Source organism: Thalassophryne amazonica, chromosome 2 (assembly GCF_902500255.1).
Source record: "Thalassophryne amazonica chromosome 2, fThaAma1.1, whole genome shotgun sequence".
NCBI lineage: Eukaryota > Metazoa > Chordata > Actinopteri > Batrachoidiformes > Batrachoididae > Thalassophryne > Thalassophryne amazonica.
In genome coordinates this window covers 17,705,694-17,723,381 of record NC_047104.1, presented here as the reverse complement: position 1 = coordinate 17,723,381, position 17,688 = coordinate 17,705,694, and the positions used below count along the sequence as shown (strand labels likewise).

The window sequence follows — 17,688 nt, the reverse complement described above, 5'->3', positions numbered from 1 at the left end:
ATGGATGCATGAATTGGCATATTTAAATCACTGGCTAAAGAATGTGATGGCAGCATTGCTATCTATTAACATGTGTCACAAAAGGGCTTGAAGTCATGCTAAGTGTGAGGGAGGATGAGGAAGGTGTGAAGAGGTGACACTTAAAGCCTCAGTCTCACCAAATAATAAAGCCATGAATAATGAGCCACGTATGGATTTGCAAGAAATTTCAGTGATTATGTGAATAATGATCCATGTATAAATCTATCACATATCCGCTACGAAGAAGCCTCTATGTGCCTCTAAGTACCTCACTTGTGCCATGTATCAGCCTCTAATGAGCCACGACTGACCTGTCATTTGAGCCCCGTCCAGCCTCAAATGGCTCGTGTCGCCACATATGATCCATGAAGCGCCATGTAACGCAACGTTAGCGCACAATTAGGCATGGGTTTGGTCGAAACCTCCACCCCTGCCACACTTGGTCCCTTTAAAGTGTGGGTTTTCAATTCACAACATATATTCAAGATGTCACATTTTTTTAAATGCAGTCCAAAAAAAAAGACACTCCTGCACAATCCAGCCTGTGTAGGCTGCAGTTCACATGTGTTCCAGAGTCATTAAATGCGCATCTTCGGCTTTATTTCTTCCGCGGCTTACCGGTGATCCAACGTTTAACTTTGTGTTTGTCCGTTATTGTCTCCAAAATCGCTCTTTTTCATGTTCGCATTCTGCATAAATGCTAGTTTCATTTTGATACCTGTGATCCAACTTTCAACTTTGTGTTCATCTGTTATATTGTCTGCAGAATCACTCTTTTGTGAGCTGGCGTTCTGCGTAAATGCTAATCTTGAGTGCGAGTCATTGCCTCAGTGCGCAAACAGCAGAGCTCATCTAATCCATTATAACAAGATGTTAAATCTATCATAAATATACCTTTACAGCAGCTTATATAGAAGGAATGAACATGCAACTGTTTTACCAAGCTATTACAATAAAAACATTACAAATATTTACCACTTAAGCTGTTCCAAATATGTTCTGCAACTCAGAACACAAGACAGAGAGCAGAAAAAAGGATCCAGATGAAGCAGTCCTCCATGATTCCATAAGTGATCAGAGGTATTTTCAATTGCCAAGCTCTGACAGAAAATGATTAATCCGCTACAAAATTCTTATTTTATATACAGCTTCCAGCGCACAAAGTGCGCAAGAGGCAGAGCCAAAATAGCCTGTCCTCATAGAAGCCAGGTGCTCATTTAATGGTCTTTTAACAGCCTCGTCCTCACAATAAACATGCCTCTAAAATCCTCATTTGTCCTTGTACACAAACTGCCCCACACTGTTGTTGCTAAATTTTGAACTTCTTGAAATTAGAGCCACGCCTCATTAGCCGAATATTCTGCTTCTAAGAGTCTCTCAGTGTCAGGGTTTGAGGTTGTTTAGTTATCTCTTTTTATGTTCTCTGGTCTGTTTGTTATTTTTGCTCAGTCATTGGTTTTGTATGGTTATTCTCTTGCTGGGTTTTCCTGCTTGGGTCTTCCTGTCGCTATCCCTCATCTGTCTCTTGGTTCTTGGTGGTGGGTGTTTCTCTCCCTCTCTGGCCACACCCTTATTCTGGTGCTTTCCATGCACACCTGTTCCTGATTTGCTGCTCATCACCTGGGGTTATATACGATCACTGAGTTTGTTAGTCCTTCGCCAGATTGTTGTGCCTTGTGCCACTTTTCAGCTCTGTACCTGCGTTCCTTCGTCCTGCCTGCCTCCTTGTGTGTTCCTGACCTTCAGTCTGTTACTACAACCACACCTTAAGCCTGATGCTTCTTGTACTGCTGTTTTTTCTGGACTGCCTACTTGTGTACTGACCTCTGCTATCCGCCCAAGTAAAGCCTTTTTACAATCAGAGCTGTTTGTTTGAGCCATGCAGTTGTGTCAAACAATTCCTAACCATCCGGCCTGATACTCAGAGCCATTATTCTCCCACAAGTGTTGAATAACTGGACTCGTACAAAAAAAAAAAAAAAAAAATTCCACGTGGCTCATTATTCATCCTTCATTATTCAATGGGACCAGGGCTTAATGCTACAAAGCCCAGTATTATTCATCTCACTGGTAAAATGGTTTATTTTAAGCTGAGAACTTCTAAAGCAGAAAACCAGGAATAGAGTTGTATGGGAACACTTGGGTTCTGGTTCAGCTGGAAGGTACTTAAAGTTCCTACACTGGGACTCTGCATGTCTGCTGCTTTTCCTATGGCTCTTTCTGAGATAAATGAAGCACGGTGTTGTCGGATTATCTGAAGTTCTCTGAGGAGAACAACTGGGTAAGCACTTTCTGCCCAAAGGAACCACAGAACTCTTTGTTTGTTTTTCATTTCTGAATGGCTTTTTGCAGCTTGTGTTATAAAGTGCTAACCCTCTTGAGTAAAACCTTCACTGAATACTGTTTTACTTTACATGCAAATGTGTCCAAGTTACTAAGAAATGAGGCATTCTGTTCTGTGCGTTGTATCTGAAATATACACTGCCATCCACGTTGCCCTACAGCACGCAGGTGACTATTGCGACACGCGTTGCCCAACTGCATTCAGACAGCCGTAGCGACACTCATTGCTCGACAGCACGCAGGCAAACCAGTGAAAGAATCAGGCTGTTTGAATGTACACAGCCTCCAACAATTACAAATAATGGCAAGATCCAGAATCGCAGAGACACTTACAGTGAGGAAAGTAAGTATTTGAACACCCTGTGATTTTTGCAAGTTCTCCCACTTAAAATCATGGAGGGGTCTGAAATTTTTATCTTAGGTGCATGTCCACTGTGAGAGACATAATCTAAAAAAAAAAATATGGAAATCACAATGTATGATTTTTTTAATAATTTATTTGTATGTTACTGCTGCAAATAAGTATTTGAACACCTGTGAAAAATCAATGTTAATATGTGGTACAGTAGCCTTTGTTTGCAGTTACAGAGGTCAAATGTTTCCTGTAGTTTTTCACCAGGTTTGCACACACTGCAGCAGGGATTTTGGTCCACTCCTCCATACAGATCCTCTCTAGATCTTTCAGGTTTGGAGTTTCAGCTCCCTCCAAAGATTTTCTATTGAGTTCAGGTCTGGAGACTGGCCAGGCCACTCCAGGACCTTGAAATGCTTCTTACGGAGCCCCTCCTTAGCTGCCCTGGCTGTGTTTGGGGTCATTGTCATGCTGGAAGACCCAGCCATGACCCATCTTCAATGCTCTTACTGAGGGAAGGAGGTTGTTTGCCAAAATGTCGCAATACATGACCCCATCCATCCTCCCTTCAATACAGTGCAGTCGTCCTGTCCCCTTTGCAGAAGACCACCCCCAGAGTATGATGTTTCCACCCCCATGCTTCACGGCTGGGATGGTTTTCTTGGGGTTGTTCTCATCCACTAAATATGGTAAGTGGAGTTGATTCCAAAAAGCTCTATTCTGGTTTCATCTGACCACATGGCCTTCTCCCATGCCTCCTCTGGATCATCCAGATGGTCACTGATGAACTTCAAATGGGCCTGGACATGTGCTGGCTTGAGCAGGGAGACCTCGCTGCCCTGCAGGGTTTTAAACCATGACAGCATCATGTGTTACTAATGTAATCTTTGTGACTGTGGTCACAGCTCTCTTCAGGTCATTGACCAGGTCCTCCTGTGTAGTTCTGAGCTTTCTCAGAATCATCAGAGTCATCTTGTGTTTCTTCCACTTTCTAATAAATAATCATAACAGTTGTTGTCTTCTACCAAGCTGCTTGCCTGTTGTCCTGTAGTCCATCCCAGCTTTGTGCAGGTCTACAGTTTTGTCCCTGGTGTCCTTAGACAGCTCTTTGGTCTTGGCTATGGTGGACAGGTTGGAGTGTGATTGATTGAGTGCATGAACAGGTGCCTTTTATACAGGTAACAAGTTCAAACAGGTGCAATTAATACAGGTAAAGAGTGCAGAATAAGAGGGCTTCTTAAAGAAAAATTAACAGGTCTGTGTGAAACAGAATTCTTGCTGGTTGGTAGGTGTTCAAATACTTATTTGCAGCAGTAACATACAAATAAATTATTAAAAAAATCATACATTGTGATTTCCGGATTTTTTTTTTTTTTTTTTAGATTATGTCTCTCACAGTGGACATGCACCTAAGATGAAAATTTCAGACCCCTCCATGATTTCTAAGTGGGAGAACTTGCAAAATCGCAGGGTGTTCAAATACTTATTTTCCTCACTGTACCTGTTAAATGTTTTGTAGTAGATCCACAGTTCTATTCTCCATAAATAGAGGAGAGCTAGGTCTAAAAAAAAACCTGCTCTATCCTCTGAAGGCAAAGGAAACTGGCCACAGAAAAGAAAAAAGCTCATTTCTTTTGACCCCATACTGATACCCTGGCAATATCACCCAAGTCATCCAGAGGCATACAGTTTAAACTTATGGTTAAAATTTTAACCAAACTAATTTCGGACAAGTTATTTAAATTTATGTCACATCTGAAGTTTTATAAGGTGAAAATATCAGATATATGTTTTAGTTTTAAAGTAATGCACTAATTTTGAAGGTTTTAGTGTGGACATGCTGTGCCCAGCAGTGTATTATGGGTAATGTCAGTACATTCACGACAGAAGAAATGCATTTGAGATGCTCTGATCAGGCTCCACACTGACAACAGCATTAAACTCTTTGTATATTGTGCCTAAAACTCTCGTGAATATATTTTCTGGGTTTATAGACATTGTTATTGTGTTTGTTTTATATAAAAATGCCAGAAAAAGCTCAGGTTGCTTCTCATTATTTTCAATTGGAATCATTGCAATCAATTCCTGTTTGCTATTTAGAGTCCTGCTCATGTCAAACACTGTCTGCCGTCTTTGTTCCAGAGTAATCTTAAACGTAGCAGACACGGATTATTATCTGGAATTTTGTTTTGGCAAGTTTCCACGGTCTCTACTGTCATCTACTGGCCAGTAGTGTTCATGGCAGTATTCGCCCTAAGTACTGAGCGTTCTATTTATTTTGACACCCGTTATATCAGACAGTTATCTAATTACAACTTCGCTTTTTTTCTTTTTTTTTTTGAAAATGCCTTTTTTTTTTTACAAATAAAAAAATGCCATATTTTACAAAAGTACATTTAATTGTAAACACCAACACATGACACACCTCACATTAACATGTTGGTTTACATAGAATGAATGAGTCAACCAATCAGTGTTAACAGAGGCACATTTTATATCCCTTTGGCATCTCTCTGTGTTTGTTACAAAACTTCAGAATTAGTCCATTATGCAACATTAAAAGATATATGTTATATTTTAACTTTGTACAAATGACAGAATTGGCATTAATGGAGTTATTCTCTCTGTATTAATTTTATTTATATACCAAACCATAAGTCAGCACTGCTTTATTTTCCAAGACCTCCGCCTCACGGCAACACTGTTATTGAGTAGAGAGTTGAGCTTCGCTGCTCCTCTCAACTGCTTCACTGCTGGAAGCTATGTAATACACAGGTGCTTCCAGCAGTGGGCAGGGCGCACAAAGACATAAGTGCTGACTCATTGTTTGGGTCTGTAGTTGCCTTTGGTGATTCCAGAAGCGATTGTAGTGTTAAAATCCAAAGGTAGTTGCAAGTGTAACAGAGACAATACTGGAAGTTATTGGTTATCGGTTATCTGTAGCTTTCGATAATTTTTTTAGCTTTATAATAAATAACTTTTCAGTTAGCTGATTATCAAACCCAATTTTTTGTTTAGCTGTGCCCACCACTATATATATATATATATATATATATATATATATATGTGTGTGTGTGTGTGTGTGTGTGTGTGTGTGTGTGTGTGTGTGTGTGTGTATGTATGTATGTATGTATGTATGTATGTGTATCACCTGAACCTGACACTGACACACACACACACACACACACACACACACACACACACACACACACACACACACACACACACACACACACACACACACACACACACACACACACACACACACACACAGTGGTGGGCACATCTAACCAAAAAGTTAGCTTTGCTAACAGTTAATCCCCTAACTGAAAAGTTATCTTTCACAAAGCTAAACCTAAAAAATTTTGCGGAAGTTACAGGTAAAAGCTAAACTGATAACTTTCAGTATTGATTTCAGTACACTAGCAGCTACTGACAACAATGAGCCAGCGCTTCTGTGTCAGATTAGCTTTCTGTCACCAAAAGAGACCTGGTGACAAAAAAGAGGAGGAGGAGAAATAATGATAAAGACAATTTCTATTTATACCATACAGACTCACCAGCATATCACGCAAGTCATCAACGGGCATACAGTTTTAACTTATGTTTAAAATTTTAACCAAACTAAATCCAGACAAGTTATTTAAATTAACATCACGTCTGGCGTTTTATAAAGTGAAAATATCACCTATATGTTTTAGTTTTAAAATAATGCACTAATTTTGAAGGCTTTAGTGTTTGGACAGACACACATGCTACAGTGCATTGTGGGTAAAGTTTCATGACAGGAGAATTGCATTGAGACGCTCTGATCAGGCTGCACTTTAACCGCTGCACATGGACAACAGCATTAAACTCTTTGTATATTGTGCCTAAAACTCTCATGAATATATTCTCTGGGTTTATAGACGTTATTGTGTTTGTTTTATGTAAACATGTCAGAAACTCAGGATGCGTGAGCTGCAATCATTTCCTGTTCATGTCATTCTGGCGGAAAGTGAAGTTTGCTCTTTAATGCCCTGCTTATTGTCCTTTAGAACACTGTTTGTCCTCTTTGTTCCAGAGTAATATATATATAAGATGTCTGAAATTCGGTTTGCGTTTATTAAATTCCACACAGATTAAACGTAGCAGACACGGATTATTTGGAATATTTGTTTTAGCAAGTTCATGGTCTTTACTCCCAACTACTGGCCAGTAGATGGCAGTGTTCATAGCAGTATGATATTCACCCTATTGAGAGATCCCATAATCATTTGCGTGCCAGAGAGTTGCTGCAGCCTCTTATTAAAGTGATGAAAAGCATAAAAAAAAAAATTTACATTTTGGTTGTATAATGTTCATTTACAATCGTCATGTTGCATTCTTTGTGCTGTTTAGACCGCAGCAACTCTCTGGTGCGCAAAGGATTATGGTGTATCTCAACAGATGGCAGTAGAGACCCTGAAAACTTTAACAAATATTCCAAATAATCCATGTCTGCTACATGTAATGGATTTTTGTACAAATTAAAAAAACATCCTCCAGTCTTCTTTTCTGTCCGGCTGCTCCCATTATGGCCCAGTCACACGGCATACATCGATTCTTGAACGAAGGGAAAAAAGTTTTAAAAAAGTCACAAATCATTGAGAAAAGGTGGATGAAAGAGCTTTATCACTGAATAGCCTGCGAAGCAAGAGCGCAAAAGGGACAAAAGAGGAACTACACAAAACCAAAACCAACGTTGATCTCGCCGCTTTAAACGAAACGTGCCTAGAGCCACAGCTGGAGCAGTGTGTGTCTGCATCTCTGAGTTCCAGGACTCTGCGATGGGATGGAGCTCATAGTGCCTGGGTCTTGGAGAAAGTGCAAACAGAAGCTGTGGAGATCTGTGTACACGTTGTGGTTCCACCTGCTCTGATTCCTCGTCCAGAACAAAAGAGGGATCATCTCCATCATCAGAACCCTCACTGTCTGACAACACGCTGGGCACTCCAACTTGCTCAGAACAGTAAATTGATCAGTCCGTGTGAACGTGCATCGACACCCCATGTGCGGTTATTCCACCAGCTGCAGCTGATCCATAATGTGAATTCCACCTTCCAGAACAGCTCTTAAACTCTTATAATCATATAGTCATTTGAATTATCTACCTGTTGCCACATGTACATAAGGGCTGGATTGTCATTCCTACACTCATATTGTTATTTTTAATAAAAAATAATAAGCGCACACAGGAGCTGCCGCTGTGTTCCAGTACCATCGGAAATTACACAACTTTTTTGGTGTTTCAAATTCAGCAGCTGCTTGGGGCAAAATAATTAATTGTATCCACACAAAAGATTCATTCTGGCCTATTTAAGGTGCCTGAGTACAGTGAAGCTGACCCCCCACCCAGATAAAAAAAATCCTAGCAAACAGGCTGAGTTTGCCCTGTAATTTCCGATGACACATGAACGCAGTGGCAGCAGTAGTGCTCAAATGGCTTCTGTACTGTGTGAAAACATTCAGCTGGTCCAACAAAGTCAAACTAAATGCTAACGTTACAAAAACTAAGCAAATGATTAAAACACGTAAAGAACAGCAAAACGAAATACGGACGAATTGAGGTTTTCGTTACCCTTCGTTTAAATTTTTCGACAGTTTAAAAATCCTGACGAAGCGCCAGCTGCAGGAACGAAGCTGAGTGAAGGTTCAACGATGCCAACGAAAGTCAATGAAAGTCCAGATTTCTTGTTTCGTTAGGGCTTGCTCTAACGTTGCCCTTCGTTAAGTGCCGTGTGACTGGGCCATTAGGGGTCACCACAGCAGATCGATCATTTCCATCTCACCCTGTCTTCTGTGTCGTCCTCTGTAACACCAACCACCTGCATGTCTTCCCTCAGCGCATCCATAAACCTCCTCTTTGACCTCCCTCTTCTTCTGATGCCTGGTGGCTCCATCCTCAGCATCCTTCTCCCTGTGTACCCTGGGTCCCTCCTCTGCACTTTGTCTCCAAACCGTTCCACCTGAGCTGTCCCTCTGATATATTCATTCCTAATCTTGTCCATTCTCGTCACTCCCAGAGAGAATCACAACATCTTCAGCTCTGCCTCCTGTCTTTTTGTTAGTGCCACCATCTCTAAGCTGTACAACATAGTTGGTCTCACTACGGTCTTGTGAACTTTCCCCTTCACTCATGCAGATATTGTTCGGTCATAGATCACTCCTGCCACCCTTCTCCAACCACTCCACTCTGCCTGCACTCTCTTCTTCACCTCTCTACCACACTCTCCATTACTTTGGAGATCATCATCCTCATACAGTAAACAGTAGAAAAAAAGTCAATAATTTGATATGCCTGATTAAGACGGGGGGGGGCTGTCTGTGTTTCTCTCAGCCTTTTCTCCTTTTCAAAGATAAGCAAACATCCATTGGATCACAGCTGATAACTGGTGTGTAATAAAGTTCACTTAACCCTTTATCTACGGCGATGGCGCCCACGCCATATTTTCCATATGCGTATTTTTTTTTACCGTAACTCTGCCATAGTTTGTCCAATCCGAATGATTCAAAGTGTATTGTTAAGCTAACACCAAGGGCTTTCCAATGATATATGGTGTATTACGGTAAACGTAAGGCTGTGACGTCATAACACAGAGGAAAAACACGGACGTTTCACACTAGTGCGCCGCTGATTCTCATTACCGTAAATTCTCATGTAAGCCCTCAATTCATTCATTCATTTCATTTATTTATTTATTTCATTCATTTAAAAGAAAAAAAAAACAAAAAACAGAAAAGCAGAAATAAAGCAATCTGAAAAATTTCAATACTGACAGCAAGCCAAGAACCCGTGCTTTCCAACAGTATGCTATATGTTGCATATATTATGGTAATGTGCGTTCGGTGACTTTTGAAACAAGGGAAAAGTATGAAAAAGAGCGCAAAAGTGATAGAAAAGTACAAAGACAGACAGCAAACATAAATGTAGTAATTTTTGAGGAAAAGGCAGGGTGTTAGTGTCATTTGTGAAGGTGTGTGTGCGTGTTTGTGTGGGTGTGATGGCGCCATCAGCCACAAGCCACTGCCCGGTGGCAACAATCAGAAACCCAACTTGCCAGCGATCCACAAAGGGGCGGCGTTCTTGCAAGGTTTGCAAGAGGTCAACCTGCTGGATGTGCAAACTTTGTAAAATTGGCCTCTGTCTTCAGCCAGACAGAAACTGTTACAAACAGTACCACACTGACAATGGACTGATGTAGTTTAGATCTAATTTTGATTCTTGGTTATATATTTGTACATAGTCTGACACTTTATTGTTTTATTCATATTGTATAATTTTGCACAAAATGAGTGATCAAATGAGTGATTTATTACACATTTTAATAATACAGATAATTGATATATTTATATATAGTTTTGCACTTTGTTGTTATTCATATTGTTTGGTTCTGCAATTTAAAATTGGTTACTTTTTGCATATTTTCGCCTTGTAAAATGTTTACTTTTGCACTGTTTCTGAGTTCTAGACACACAAAATTAATTATTTTGATTGTAAACACTTACAGCTTCCTGTTAAAAATGTGAAATCCAAACTTCCTTTACATAATCATTTTTCACTAAAAAAAACTGAAAAAAATCAAGTTCGTTTTTGTGTTTTTTCCTCATTTTAAATGCTAAAACTTACAAATAATGTGTATAAATAGTTAATCAGGTGTAATATAACTGAAATTCAGGTACTCTTGGAAAAGGGTACCAAAGCACACAAACACAGAACATTATTTCTTAATTTTATTGCTATAATAAAAAATTATAACCAATCGTCCATTTATAGCCTCAGTAGGTAAAGGGTTAAACAGCACTTAAACAGCATGTCGTATTTTGACAACAAACACATCCTGTACAAACACATACACTAACTGTAAGAAAGCCCCAAGAGGCTCACGCTCTGAAGGATCAATGATCCAACTGCCCCTTTTCACCGGCATTTCACAAAGTGCAGCTCCATGAGCGGGAATACGAGGACCAAGCGCCAACATGCCTCTCTGTCACCGAGACACAAAGCAGCTCATGAAACATTCGGACAACGTAGAGCTCAGTGGAAGTGTTTGTATGGGGTTAGGCTTGTAGACATCAGTTTAATGTGACAGAACGTTCTGAGTCTCTCCCATTTCATTCAGATTACACATACATATACGCACGCACGCGTACACACACACACACACACACACACACACACACACACACACACACACACACACACACACACACACACACAGCTGTGGAGTAGTGATAGTGGAGGAGATTCATTTAAAGTGAGCTGGAGAACAAAACTCGTCAGATTGATTGGTGTCCCATTTTCCTAAAGTGAGTCACCCAAAATGCTGAATTTCACTGCCCACACATTTGACGGTGACTCATTCTGCCTCACATTAGTGTGTTCACTGTGTAATTTATGCAGCTCAGTGCACACAGAACAGGTGATGGAGACTTTAAATCTGTTCAACAGGAAGTGAACTGATTTAAACAAGCAGGCTGAGGGTATTGAGCAAACCATGATAAACATAACCATCATCATCACCAACACCATCATCATAAGCACCAACACCATCATCAATTCAATTCAATCAATTTTTTTTTTTTTTTTATATAGCGCCAAATCACAACAAACAGTTGCCCCAAGGCGCTTTATATTGTAAGGCAAGGCCATACAATAATGATGTAAAACCCCAACGGTCAAAACGACCCCCTGTGAGCAAGCACTTGGCTACAGTGGGAAGGAAAAACTCCCTTTTAACAGGAAGAAACCTCCAGCAGAACCAGGCTCAGGGAGGGGCAGTCTTCTGCTGGGACTGGTTGGGGCTGAGGGAGAGAACCAGGAAAAAGATATGCTGTGGAGGGGAGCAGAGATCGATCACTAATGATTAAATGCAGAGTGGTGCATACAGAGCAAAAAGAGAAAGAAACAGTGCATCATGGGAACCCCCCAGCAGTCTACGTCTATAGCAGCATAACTAAGGGATGGTTCAGGGTCACCTGATCCAGCCCTAACTATAAGCTTTAGCAAAAAGGAAAGTTTTAAGCCTAATCTTAAAAGTAGAGAGGGTGTCTGTTTCCCTGATCTGAATTGGGAGCTGGTTCCACAGGAGAGGAGCCTGAAAGCTGAAGGCTCTGCCTCCCATTCTACTCTTACAAACCCTAGGAACTACAAGTAAGCCTGCAGTCTGAGAGCGAAGCGCTCTATTGGGGTGATATGGTACTACGAGGTCCCTAAGATAAGATGGGACCTGATTATTCAAAACCTTATAAGTAAGAAGAAGAATTTTAAATTCTATTCTAGAATTAACAGGAAGCCAATGAAGAGAGGCCAATATGGGTGAGATATGCTCTCTCCTTCTAGTCCCCGTCAGCACTCTAGCTGCAGCATTTTGAATTAACTGAAGGCTTTTTAGGGAACTTTTAGGACAACCTGATAATAATGAATTACAATAGTCCAGCCTAGAGGAAATAAATGCATGAATTAGTTTTTCAGCATCACTCTGAGACAAGATCTTTCTGATTTTAGAGATATTGCGTAAATGCAAAAAAGCAGTCCTACATATTTGTTTAATATGCGCTTTGAATTACATATCCTGATCAAAAATGACTCCAAGATTTCTCACAGTATTACTAGAGGTCAGGGTAATGCCATCCAGAGTAAGGATCTGGTTAGACACCATGTTTCTAAGATTTGTGGGGCCAAGTACAATAACTTCAGTTTTATCTGAGTTTAAAAGCAGGAAATTAGAGGTCATCCATGTCTTTATGTCTGTAAGACAATCCTGCAGTTTAGCTAATTGGTGTGTGTCCTCTGGCTTCATGGATAGATAAAGCTGGGTATCATCTGCGTAACAATGAAAATTTAAGCAATACCGTCTAATAATACTGCCTAAGGGAAGCATATATAAAGTGAATAAAATTGGTCCTAGCACAGAACCTTGTGGAACTCCATAATTAACTTTAGTCTGTGAAGAAGATTCCCCATTTACATGAACAAATTGTAATCTATTAGACAAATATGATTCAAACCACCGCAGCGCAGTGCCTTTAATACCTATGGCATGCTCTAATCTCTGTAATAAAATTTTATGGTCAACAGTATCAAAAGCAGCACTGAGGTCTAACAGAACAAGCACAGAGATGAGTCCACTGTCCGAGGCCATAAGAAGATCATTTGTAACCTTCACTAATGCTGTTTCTGTACTATGATGAATTCTAAAACCTGACTGAAACTCTTCAAATAGACCATTCCTCTGCAGATGATCAGTTAGCTGTTTTACAACTACCCTTTCAAGAATTTTTGAGAGAAAAGGAAGGTTGGAGATTGGCCTATAATTAGCTAAGATAGCTGGGTCAAGTGATGGCTTTTTAAGTAATGGTTTAATTACTGCCACCTTAAAAGCCTGTGGTACATAGCCAACTAACAAAGATAGATTGATCATATTTAAGATCGAAGCATTAAATAATGGTAGGGCTTCCTTGAGCAGCCTGGTAGGAATGGGGTCTAATAAACATGTTGATGGTTTGGATGAAGTAACTAATGAAAATAACTCAGACAGAACAATCGGAGAGAAAGAGTCTAACCAAATACCGGCATCACTGAAAGCAGCCAAAGATAACGATACGTCTTTGGGATGGTTATGAGTAATTTTTTCTCTAATAGTTAAAATTTTGTTAGCAAAGAAAGTCATGAACTCATTACTAGTTAAAGATAATGGAATACTCAGCTCAATAGAGCTCTGACTCTTTGTCAGCCTGGCTACAGTGCTGAAAAGAAACCTGGGGTTGTTCTTATTTTCTTCAATTAGTGATGAGTAGAAAGATGTCCTAGCTTTACGGAGGGCTTTTTTATAGAGCAACAGACTCTTTTTCCAGGCTAAGTGAAGATCTTCTAAATTAGTGAGACGCCATTTCCTCTCCAACTTACGGGTTATCTGCTTTAAGCTACGAGTTTGAGAGTTATACCATGGAGTCAGACACTTCTGATTTAAAGCTCTCTTTTTCAGAGGAGCTACAGCATCCAAAGTTGTCTTCAATGAGGATGTAAAACTATTGACGAGATACTCTATCTCCCTTACAGAGTTTAGGTAGCTACTCTGCACTGTGTTGTTATATGGCATTAGAGAACATAAAGAAGGAATCATATCCTTAAACCTAGTTACAGCGCTTTCTGAAAGACTTCTAGTGTAATGAAACTTATTCCCTACTGCTGGGTAGTCCATCAGAGTAAATGTAAATGTTATTAAAAAATGATCAGACAGAAGGGAGTTTTCAGGGAATACTGTTAAGTCTTCTATTTCCATACCATAAGTCAGAACAAGATCTAAGATATGATTAAAGTGGTGGGTGGACTCATTTACTTTTTGAGCAAAGCCAATAGAGTCTAATAATAGATTAAATGCAGTGTTGAGGCTGTCATTCTCAGCATCTGTGTGGATGTTAAAATCGCCCACTATAATTATCTTATCTGAGCTAAGCACTAAGTCAGACAAAAGGTCTGAAAATTCACAGAGAAACTCACAGTAACGACCAGGTGGACGATAGATAATAACAAATAAAACTGGTTTTTGGGACTTCCAATTTGGATGGACAAGACTAAGAGACAAGCTTTCAAATGAATTAAAGCTCTGTCTGGGTTTTTGATTAATTAATAAGCTGGAATGGAAGATTGCTGCTAATCCTCCGCCCCGGCCCGTGCTACGAGCATTCTGACAGTTAGTGTGACTCGGGGGTGTTGACTCATTTAAACTAACATATTTATCCTGCTGTAACCAGGTTTCTGTTAGGCATCATCAACACTATCATCTTCATGAAGACCATCATCATAACCATCATCATCATGAACCCCATCATCATCAATACCATTGTCAACACCATCACCACCATCATCACCACCATCGTCATCATCATCAATACCATTGTCAACACCATCACCACCATCATCACCACCATCGTCATCATCATCAATACCATTGTCAACACCATCACCACCATCATCACCACCATCGTCATCATCATCAATACCACTGTCACCACCATCACCACCATCATCACCACCATCGTCATCATCATCAATACCATTGTCAACACCATCACCACCATCATCACCACCATCGTCATCATCATCAATACCATTGTCAACACCATCACCACCATCATCACCACCATCGTCATCATCATCAATACCATTGTCAACACCACCACCACCATCATCATCATCATTGTTGCCATCACCAAAGCCATCACTGTGATCACCGCTTCCCTCACCATAGTCATCATTGTAGCATCAGCATCGCCATCACTATCATCATCACCTTCAAAGCCATCATCACCATCATCTCCATTGTCATCATCACAATCAACACCATCTTCATGATCATCATCATCACCACCATCATCATCAGTACCGATACCATGGTCATCATAGCCACAATCATTGGCATCACCATCATCATCCTTGACATCATCATAATACTTCAGATCACTGTATTTTTTTTCATTTTTCTACTAAATTTGCCCGTTTTTCTTTTTTTTTTTTGCTTTGTTTGCTTGATGTGTGACGTGTCTCTAGGGTTTTTCCCATATGAATGAGGACACTACTGCAAACAAAATCTAACTTTGGTTATGAATAAAGTAACGAACTTTAGCTTGAACCAATATCATCCTCATGGCATCAACATCACCATCACATTATCAACACCATCATCATCACACCAACAACACTTACACCATCATCATCAAATCATCAATGCCATCATCATCACATCAAGACAATCATCACTATCGGCATCATTGCCATTGGCATCTCAATCACCAACATTGTCATCATCATCACCATTATCATTATCACCATCTCTGTCATCATCACTAGCATCATCTCACCACTGACACCACCATCATCATCATAATCCTCAAAATTACTCTATTTATTATTTTCTTTGTTCTTGTCAAGATTGCTTGATGTGTGACATGTGCCTCTGAGTTTTTTTCCCATATGAACGTATGAGGACATGACTGCAAACAAAATCTACCTCTGCGTACCAACAAAGTAACTTGAACCATCGTCATCCTCGTGGTGTCTTCATTACCACCACCATAATCATCACCAAAGATATAATATTCTTCAATGAGGAACATACTGTGTGCAGCTGAAGTGCGCACACACACACACACACACACACACACACACACACACACACACACACACACACACACACACGCACACACACACACACAGACTGAGAAAGAGTAAAGGGTTTTCCTGTCGATGTTCTGAAGATGTGTAAAATCATTTTTGCACATAGGTTTCAAACTGGCCTATGGCGTTTCAGACATCAGACAGGACACAATACATGTACTCACCCCTAACTTGCGGCTGCGCATGCGCACGTAGCCCTGCTTGACAATGTCATTGAAGTTGGAGGCCATCTTTGCAGAGGGGGATCCTGCTGGGCGCTGCCGTGGAGACCATTCAACTCTTTAAAAATCCCTTTTCATATGAGCAGCGCTTCCATCCTCTTTGTCCTATTCAGCATTTACTTTTGACCTCCCTCTGACTCTTGTTTCTGCCCTCAGTGGTGTTTCTCCTTTTCGGTGGAGCTGCCCTCCTCCTCGGCTGCTCCAATCATCTTCCTCCCTTCCTCTTCATCCTCTCCTGCTCTGCTCGTCTCCCTGCCGCTTCACCTTCTTATTTGCACTTTTTTGTGTCTTCTTACTGCTGTTGTTCTTTTCATTGACACCATTTGTCTTCCATGCAGCCTTCACACAGCTCGTCCCTCATCTCTCTAAGAAATGGAGAGACAAAGTGAAGGACGGGTGAAATGATATTTATTATTCATTGAGGCACAAACAGCACAACAGGACCGTCCATTATTCATGTTAGTGGCACACGTTACTGAGGGCATGCACACAGGCCTGTCCACACATTTGCTCCGCGAATTGTGAATTTTTTTTCTTCTTCTTAATGAGTGTCCACGGGACACCCTCGACCTTGGTAGCTGCTTGAAGACTGTGAGCTCAATTTCTCTCAAACTGAACATGAACTGCCTGTTTCAGATTTTGTCAAATGTTATAGAAGATTGTTTCTTGTATAATAATGAGACAAAACACAGCAATATTAAAACAGTTATTGAAAACAGCAGACTACCACTGAAGTCCAAAAAATAAATTAGGGATGCACTGATCCACATTTTTTCACTTCTGATAGAATCCAGATACCTGAATTTGGACATCTGCTGATACTGATACTATTCTGATACCAGAGTTTGTGTTAAAAGTATTATTATCATTGTTGACTTTATACTTTTATTCTGTATCCCCAGTTACACAGCTTCATGATGAAATGGTATAGAGGAGGATTTTCTTAAAAAGAAGACCTGAAAGTTCAGCTACAGCCCTAGTGGGGTCCAGGGGCAATGCCCTGGCAGGGGTCGAGGGGGCTGGGCCCCCTGAAGCTATAGGGTTTTATACCTCTAAAACATTATTGGCAAGCCCCATTTTTAATGGTTTTAGATGCATTGAAAGCAAGAATAATAGACAAAAATTTACTTTTATGTTGTAATATTTGTAATACAAGTATCAGATAGATAAATACTTTATTAATCCCCTCATGGAGAAATTCACTTCTCATTCAGTAGCAAATACGGATTGAAAGACAAGGGACAATGAATATATAAAAACTCTAAAAGCCCAAGGCTCAACGCCCCCCCCCCCCCCCCCCCACACACACACACACATACATTTAAATCAACAATGTTCCTTATAAAATCAAATAGCAGCAGGAATGAAGGATGTTCTAAAACAGAGTCTCATGCAGAGGGTGTTTGGCGTTACTGAGGATTGCTTGCATTTTTCTCCCCATGCACCGCTCCACCACTGTCCCCACGGTGTCCAGTGACCCCCCTCCCCCCATCACTGACCCCGCCCTCTTGACCGACCAGCTTGTCTAACCTATTATAGTTTTTGACAGAGAT

At 40.4% G+C, this 17,688-nt stretch overlaps 1 protein-coding gene across 1 annotated transcript in view; it reads right to left on the bottom strand.

Moving 5' to 3' along the window:
• The window catches only part of dok4 (docking protein 4), a 183,725-nt gene extending 167,484 nt beyond the window's left edge, over window positions 1-16,241 (bottom strand). Inside the window, exon 1 of the mRNA XM_034183934.1 lies at window positions 16,079-16,241. Coding sequence (XP_034039825.1) covers window positions 16,079-16,144 — 66 coding nt within the window. The 5' untranslated portion in view covers window positions 16,145-16,241. The remainder of the gene's footprint in view (window positions 1-16,078) is intronic.
• Window positions 16,242-17,688: the final 1,447 nt, after the last annotated feature.